An 8,597-nucleotide genomic window follows, 5' to 3' on the forward strand; every position below is an offset into this window, starting at 1 on the left:
CATTTTTAATCAAGACTATATGTAGTAACATCCACATCTATATACCTAACATTAGTCTGATATCTGAATTTCATATTTTTGTATAAAACTGACTGATGGACATATATTTCTGGATGTTCTCCAGATACTTCCTGTTCAACAAGCTCACTGAATCTGGAGCTTTTTGCCCTGGTGACTTTTTACATCTGTATCTAACCTATTGTCCTTGCTCAGTGGGTCAGAGAGACGATGAGGGCTGGCAAAAAAGAAGGTTGTGATGGTATCTAGGGGTGGTATTTTCTGAGGAGGGGACAAGGGTCCCAGCAAATTCAGAGAGGGCAGTGGACCCAGTGTTAATTAAAAAGGAGATCGGCTTACCTGCCACCATAATCATTACCTGAGGCTCTGCCCTGGTGATGTAAGTCTGTGGGGCCTTGTTGGGGCCTGGGCAGCTTCAGTCTTCGGTGGCCAGTCCCAGGAGGTCTGGGAGCTCCAAACCAGATCCAGAGGGAGGCCTTGCCGAGGTCCGACCTGAAGGGGCCAGACTACAGTCTGATTTCCAGTGGTCTTCCCTTCCGCACCTTGGGCAGGGCCCAGGTGGTGGTCTCAGGTTTGGGAAGGACTCGGTCCAGTGTCCTCTCTTGTTGCATTTGAAGCATGGGCCCGGAGGAGGCTTAGCCCCTGACTTACCCTTGGTTGGAGGACCAGCACTTCATTTGGGGTTCATGAGAGCAGTGGCTAGGAGCTGGAAGGCCTTTGTCTGGGTTTTAGCCTTGCCTTGACCTTGTCTTTGTTTTCAGATTTGGGTATCCTTGTCTCTATTATTAAAGACCTTAAAGGTCATGTTTAAAAGGTCTGTTTGAGGTGTTTGTCCCCTCTGGGTTTGTAGGGTCGAGATTGGAGTATTTTCTCATGGCCTGTGTAAGGCGAGAGAGGAAGATTGCCAGATTTTCATGTTTTTCCTGGGTGACCTCTGCTAATTTTTCATAATTAACTGCTTTGTGGGCTGAGTTTTTCAGTCCTTCTAGCAGGGAGAACCATGTGGTCTCAAGACCTGCGACCTGCCTGCCCTTCCTGATAGATTTACAGTGGGTCTCTGTCAGGGACAGCATCAGCTCTGACTGGAAGGGCAGGGGCCTGCCAGTGGAGGGTATGTGCATGGCCCTGAACATGAAGCCAGATTTGGAGCCAGCAATCTCCCGAAGGGGGCACTTTAAGGCTAGTGCTGGAGTGGGGGCAGGAAGCGAGTGGAAACCTGCTCCAGAATGGGTGTGAGATGGAATGGTGGCAGTGGGATCCACGGGTAGGGTGGCGGGCTCTCAGGCTGCTGAGACAGAGGAGCCATAGGCTGGGGGGCCAGGGGATGGTCAGCGAGATCAAAGGTGGAGAAGGAGGAGGATAATTTGAGATCCTCTAGGGGCTTAGAGTGAAGAAGGAAAATCTGTGCGGGAGAGCAGCTGTTCCAGAGAGAAGGATGTGTCCTTGAGTGTAAAAAAGCCTGGATATGCAGGCTCTCAGACCACTTGCCCTGCCTGCGGCAGGACTGTCAAGGTCAGTTAGGATTTGGAAACCGTAATGCCATTTTACTGAGGCCAGAAGTCCTGCGCGAATTCTAGGGTCTGAAGACTTTTAAATAGACAGTCCAGGGGTGTGGTGCGGGGAATGGTCCACTGAGAATTCCCCATGGCAACTGGCCATGAAGTTAGGGCCAAGAAAGGCGTCCCCATCTCCTCCCAACATTCACCAGAAACGGACAGAGCCCTCCTTCCCTCCCTCCCTCCGTGACAGGCGTCCGGGTCAGGAAAGTGGGCGAGGGAACCTGGTTCCCGGAGGACTTGCCCCGACCAGCACTGGATTTCCGTGGGGCCAGCTGAACAGTATCAGGCCGGAGCCTGGCCCCAAACCCAAAATGACAGGACAGTCCGGACAGAGAAAACAGTCTAACGCCACTTACCTATGAATTTATGCCCGGTGTTGATGCAGGAGGAGGCAAGGCACGGAGAGGTCCACTCTCCAGCCACGGCATGACCCAGACCGGACTGGAGGAAGGCTGGGGGGCCCAAGTAAGTGTGGCAGTGCAGCAGCAGCTCAGCCGTTCAGGAGCGTGCCTGGGGGCTTCCGTGGACACAGGGAGCTCAGGAGCCAGACGATCACCGTCTCTCTGAGTGCCAAGTGCCGGTTGCTGGAACCCTGCAATGGCTCCTACCGGACCCCTCACTAGACCTTCCTGGGTTTCGGCACCAAATGAAAGGTTCGGAGTGGGCTGGGGTCACGCAGCTATGACATGAGGCCATAATGTATCAAAAGAGATTTTATTCCGGCACCTGGGTGCAGCTGGGATGAGACTAAGAAAGGCAACAGCGGAGAGAGCAGGGAGAGATGGGTTTTTATTAATTTTTGCTGGCTGTAAGCAGCTCTGCTGACATAAGGGTCTGGTCCATCCTTGGTTCCTCCCATGCCAGGTGTCTTCTGGTTATCTGAGCTATGTTGTGCTCAAGGCTGCAAGCTTTCTGCAAGATATCTGCTAAGCACAATAAGTCTTTCTCTGCCCCGTTTTATTCTCTTTAACCCTTTGACTGTCCACACAACTTCAGAGCATTCAATACTAAAACTAAGCTACTGTGTTTGTTCTTTAACAAATAAACTATAGTCAGTTACATACCTGCCTATTTATTATAGCTAACAATGCTTAAAGATAGGACAATATATTCTTTAAGATGACATGATTCTATTTACAACATATTAATAAATATATTGAGGTAATTAGTATTTTCTCTGTAAGTATGAGAATTTACACTTACCACAAGGTTCAAAATTGATGCATAGTATTCAACAACATATTTCATGGGACTTTGGCCAAGAAGAGAAAGGAAAATATTTTCTTAGAAAAATATTTTACTTGATAGTAATAGAAAATATTTATAATATGACATCTTTCTCATGGAAATCTAAGAATAATGTTTAGAAATGTTCCACACATATTTCTTCTAGCTATTATGCTCAGATAATATTAGCACTACCCAGACACCACGATCCTGCATGTTAGATTTATTTTACAAAGGAGATGAACAGATGGAGCTGCCATTTTGTTCTAACAAAGATTTTCTGAATTTCACAAGGAGCCAGAAAATGTAGCTGGTAAAGATGCCTTTGTATATACCCACGCAGTAGTTGTTAAATGTCAGTGAGGGAAAAAAAGCAATGCAAAAATGTTAACTGCTTCAAGACCCATTTAACAAGCCACTAGCATCATTCCATTGCTCTCCTCTTTAGACTTTTATTCTACCTGTTTACAAATATAGCTGCACAGACCAGAGACTAAACAAAATTTCCAAAATATCTTTTTGCCCACTTTCTCCCATTTTTTGTTGCTTTCCCCCCCCCACTCCAACATTGATTAGCTAATGCTCTAAAGAAGAACAGTCTATTATCTTTTACTTTCAACTTGATATGTGATTGTTTAATGGTTTTTCTTTTATTTTAAATGTTTTATTTAAATTATTTGTATGAATTTCATAAATATAAATTTGAAAATATAAAACTTAAGTTATTACATTTTTAGACTTTGTGACCCTAAAATACAATAAACTTTGTTACTTAAATCATGCCATACTAGGGAATTCATATACATAAAGAAAATTGTAGAGCTAAGTATTGCTAAGTAACTATTCCAAGTAGGACAGTTTATCATTTAAAGCACTACTATGGTCTATATGAAAATATACATTGATACCTTTAAAACATTAAAATGAAAATCACCCTTAATATTAAAATGGCTAATTGGAATGCTAAATAAGCATAACTAACATTATCAATAAATATGTAGTTCCATTTTAATATAGTATTTTTTGCAATATAACTAATCCAATAAATTATCTTCTAACAAAGTTCACAAAATCTTTAATAAAATGAAATGTTCAAGATAAAAACAAGACAGATAAAAAATAAGATAAAATTAGTTAAAAATAAGAGTAAATATCATTAACCTGTTGTATGACTTAAGATAAGGAATGACCACAAGGAGCAATTTAAATCATAGCAGTGCGTTAATAACAGAAGTTTCTGTCTTAATAAGTAACATCCTAAAATGAGCATTTTAGGCTGGTAAGTCAGCTCTGCTCCCTCCAAGAGTCAGTATCCTTCCAGTTCAAGTTTCCCCATTTCCAAGGTGAGACCTTTATTCTTATGACCCAAGATAGTCATTTCTGGAGTCTTTGAAGCAAGCTAGAATAAGGGAAGAAACATTGTCATGGTTATGTGCAGCTTACTTTTCAAGAAGATTCCTAAAACTGTCACATGAAACTTCTCTTTGGATCCCATTTGTTGGAAATTGGTTACTTGGCCAGATCTAGAGGCAAGGACAGACTGAGAACTATTGTCCTTACACTGGATGTCGTTATAAGTTCGGATATGAGCCAGAGTTTCTTCTATGAGGGGAAAAAGAAACAACAGACATTGCACATAATTTTTAATTTTATACTATTAAAATCTGACCTCAATCAAATTTTCATATTTTATATCTCAGAAACTATTAAGTGAATGAAATTTTTTATCAAAATTACAATTAAGAATTTCATTCACTAAGTTAAAAAATTTTTGATGTGCACAATTACATACTACTAGAGGCCTGATGCAAAAAATCCATGCAAGGGGCTCGGCCCTCACAGCCCCAGCTTCGTCCAGAAGGTCATCCAGACAGTCATTCTGCTGTTTGGTCTAATTAGCATATTAGCTCTTTACTATATAGGATGGTGCAAATACCTATTATTTATTATGTAAATTTATTGCCTGTTGTTATGGAGAAAACTGTAATGAATAATTAAATTGGATGGTATTTAATGATGCTATCATCATCATCTTGGGAAAGGCACCCTTGGGCAACATGAGAATACACCAGGTTGTGCACTACTTTTGTGAAGTTAAATAAAGGTGCTTCAAAAGGATGATTCCATATGTTTTATAAGGTTTTGTGGAGTGGGATTAAAGAGAGACTACCTCATAGTCATTGGGAGATATCTCAGCTTCATTTACTGTGCATTCTGTATAATATAAGTTACACTGTGTTCATGTTTGTGCTTTCTGTGACAGTTTGCTCAAGTGAAAAATAAGGATTTTCATCAACTTCACAATAATAGCACCACTCATTTTTTATGATTAAATTTGTTGTACACTGATGGTCACCATTTGGGAACTATTTATATTCATTTTACTGAGAGAAACCTGAGGCTCAGATTTGTTAATTCGTCTGAGTAACATATCAAGACCAATGGACTCCCAAATGTTTTGTCAGATTGTCACTTTCAGAAGACATGAGGCTCTCACACATTCCCCTTGGCCTCATCTACACTGGAGCCAAAGTAAATTTTAACTTACAGGAGTATTTTAAGATATTCCTTATCTTAGTGCTGTGTACTGAGGAGTACACTTTTTGAAATATATTGTGTTTTCTTATTTACTTTTTTAACAGCTTTGTTGAGGTATAATTTATGTGTAAAGAACTACACAATTTGATGACTTTGGGAAGAAAATTAAACAAGCTGTGATTATGTTACCACAATCAAGAAAATAGACAGATCCAAAACCTCCCAAAGTTTTTTTTTGTGTGCCCTTCCCTTTTTGTGGTAAAGATATTCAACCTAATATCTATGCTCTTAAATTATGAAGTGCATAATACTATATTGTTAGCTATAAGTACTATGTTGTACAGCAGATCTCTAGAATTTAATTATCTATCATAAATAACATTATACTCATTGAACAACTCCCCATTTCTTACCTACCTGGTCCCTGACTACCACTATTATATTTTCTGCCTCTGTGAGTTTGACTATTTTAGATACCTCACATAAATGGAATTATGCAGTATTTGTCCTTCTGTGGCTGGCTTATTTCACTTAGCTTAATGCCTTCCTGATTCATCCATGTTGTCACATAGGAAAGGAAAAGGACTGCTTTCTTTTTAAAGACAATAATATTCTATTATTTGTATACTAGAGGTGGGGTGCATGAAATTCGTGCACAGGGTGCAGGTCCCTTAGCCCGGCCTGCACCCTCTCCAATCCGGGACCCCTCGGGGAATGTTTGACCCCTGTGGGATCGGGCCTAAACTGGCAGTCAGACATCCCCCTCACGATCTGGGACGCTGGCTCCTAACTGCTCACCTGCTTGCCAGCCTGATTGCCCCAACTGCCTTGCCCTGCTGGCCTGGTCGCCACTAACCACCACTGCCTCAGGCCCCGCCACCGTGGCTTGGTGCGGAAGAACATCCAGATGGATGTCCAGAAGATGTCCGGTCTAATTAGCATGTTACCTTGTTATTAGTATAGATCATACAACATAAGCTTTAAGGTAGAATTGCATTAGTAGAGATGAAGAGACATTTCATTTAAAAATGTATGTTGATTTGATATGATTGGAATCCACTTGTTTATGACAAAAATCAAGTCTTTAAGAATAGGATTGCTTGCCCTAGCTGGTTTGACTCAGTGGCTAGATCTTCAGCCTGAGGACTGAAGGCTCCCAGGTTCCATTCTGGTCAAGGGCACATGCCTGGGTTGCAGGCTCGATCCCCAGTAGGGCGTGTGCAGAAGGCAGTGATCAATGATTCTCTCTCGTCATTGATGTTTCTATCTCTCTCCCTCTCCCTTCCTGTCTGAAATCAATAAAAACCTATTTTAAAAAACAGAAGAATAAGATTGCTTTGCTATCAAAGCCAAGTAAGGTGTCATTCGTTGTCCCTGATGAAGTCTGAGCAGCTCAGTTGCTAAGCGACTTCGCTGGGTTCTTATCAAATAAAATCCATGGAGAAGCAACAACGCCCACCATGAATTTAGGCTATAAAGACGGAAAGTTGGGGAAGACAGAGTGCTTCTGGGGTAGGAGACAGCGAGGGTCAGCGGCTGGGAGGCAGGGAAGAGGCGGGAATGCCCAGTGCCTGGAAACACTGGAGGGTCTGGGATATGCAAATCTGATGGGGGCGGGGCCAGGCCCTGCGCTCTGATTGGTCAGGTCCGGAGAGAGGGCAGGGGTGTGGTTCCAGGGAATCCCCTTCCTGCCAGGCTCCTCCTCCTCCCCTAAACCCCCTAACCTGTCCATTTGGATCAAGGGGGTGGGAAGCAGGTATGCAATGCCTGGGCTGGACACCCCTCAGTCCCAGATCTCTCTGGGGCGGGGGAGGGGTGTTTGTATTGGTTTATTTGATTCTTCTTACACGTTGAAGGGGGTGGCAGGGGAGTGTCTGCCAGACATGGTTTCTTTCTGCTTGCTCACCAGAGCTGCCCCGCGTGATGCCTTTTCCCTTCCTTCCCTGCTGCCCTGAGATAACGCGTATGAGATCGCCAGGGACTTAAATTATTGAATTTAACCAAAGTCTCCAGTGACTCTTTCAGCCAGGCAGCCTCCAGGCCCGGCACAGCGCGCCTGCTCACTCCCCCATCTGTGGCCACTCCGCCGGGTGGCAGCGAGGAGTGCCTGTTTGCAACCCCCAGCCGGGGTGGCCTCTGGGCTGGGCAGTGTCCCCGGTGCCCACTTTCGCTGGGGCCGCTCCTGGGCGGAGCCTGAGTGGTCGTTACTATTAAGCACCTGATTGGTCGTGACTAATTAGCATATCCTGGATAATTATCATATTCCTCTCTTGGATGTCACATTTTCTTTATACATTCATCTGCCAATAGACACTGGGTTGTTTCTATATCTTTATGTGACAACAAATTGAATAACCTAGAAGAAATTGATAAATTATTAGGGACGTACAAATCATGATGAAATAAAAAAATCTAAACAGACCAATCACTAAGAATATTAAATCAGTTATCAAAAACTTTCCAACAAATAAAAACCCAAGACGAGATGGCTACATTAAAGAATTCTACAAAAAACATTTTAAAAATTGATGCCAATCCTCAAATTCTTACAAAAAATTAAAGAGGAGGGAACACTTCCAACTCATTTTATAAGGTCAGCATTAAACTGAAATCAAAGTCAGACAAAGATAATATAAGAAAAGAAAATTACAGAGCAATATTCTTGATGAGCATAGATGTAAAACTCCTCAACGAAATACTAGCAAACTGAATTCAACAGCATTTTAAAAAATCAGCCCTGGCTGATTTGGCTCAGTGGATAGAACATCAGCCTGTGAACTGAAGGGTCCCAGGTTCAATTCCAGTCAAGAGTACATGCCTGGGTTGTGGGGTCGATCCCCAGTAGGGGGAGTGCAGGAGGCAGCCAATCAATGATTCTCATCATTAATGTTTCTCTCTCTCTCTCTTTCCTTTTCTCTCTGAAATCAATAAAAGTATATTTTTTTAAAAAAAGAATCCCACACCGTAACGGAGGAAAATTTATCTCTTAGATGTGAAGATGGCTTACCATACACAAATCAATAATTTCAGGTATATCAAATTAAAAGAATGAAATATAAAAATAACAAGATCATCTTATATGCAGAAAAATCATTTGAAAAAATGCAATATGCTTTCATGATAAAAAATGCTCAACAAACTAAGTACAAACGGCAAGTATTTCAACAGTAAAGACCACATATGGTAAGCCCAAATCTTGATAAACCAGGGTTGCAGGTTCAATCCCAGGTCAGGAACATACAAGAAGCAACCAAT

General features: G+C 42.2%; 1 protein-coding gene across 1 annotated transcript in view; it reads right to left on the reverse strand.

Annotated features, from left to right (window-relative positions):
• POU1F1 (POU class 1 homeobox 1) overlaps nt 1-695 on the reverse strand; it is a gene marked incomplete at its 5' end in the record, with an annotated part of 165,451 nt that extends 164,756 nt beyond the window's left edge. The window contains 2 exons of the mRNA XM_080654667.1: nt 377-510; nt 670-695. Of these exons, the coding sequence (XP_080510793.1) occupies nt 377-510; nt 670-695 (160 nt within the window). The remainder of the gene's footprint in view (nt 1-376; nt 511-669) is intronic.
• Nucleotides 696-8,597: the final 7,902 nt, after the last annotated feature.

The sequence above is a fragment of the Plecotus auritus genome (genome assembly GCF_963455305.1).
Source record: "Plecotus auritus genome assembly, chromosome: 2".
In the NCBI taxonomy this organism is placed as follows: Eukaryota; Metazoa; Chordata; class Mammalia; order Chiroptera; family Vespertilionidae; genus Plecotus; species Plecotus auritus.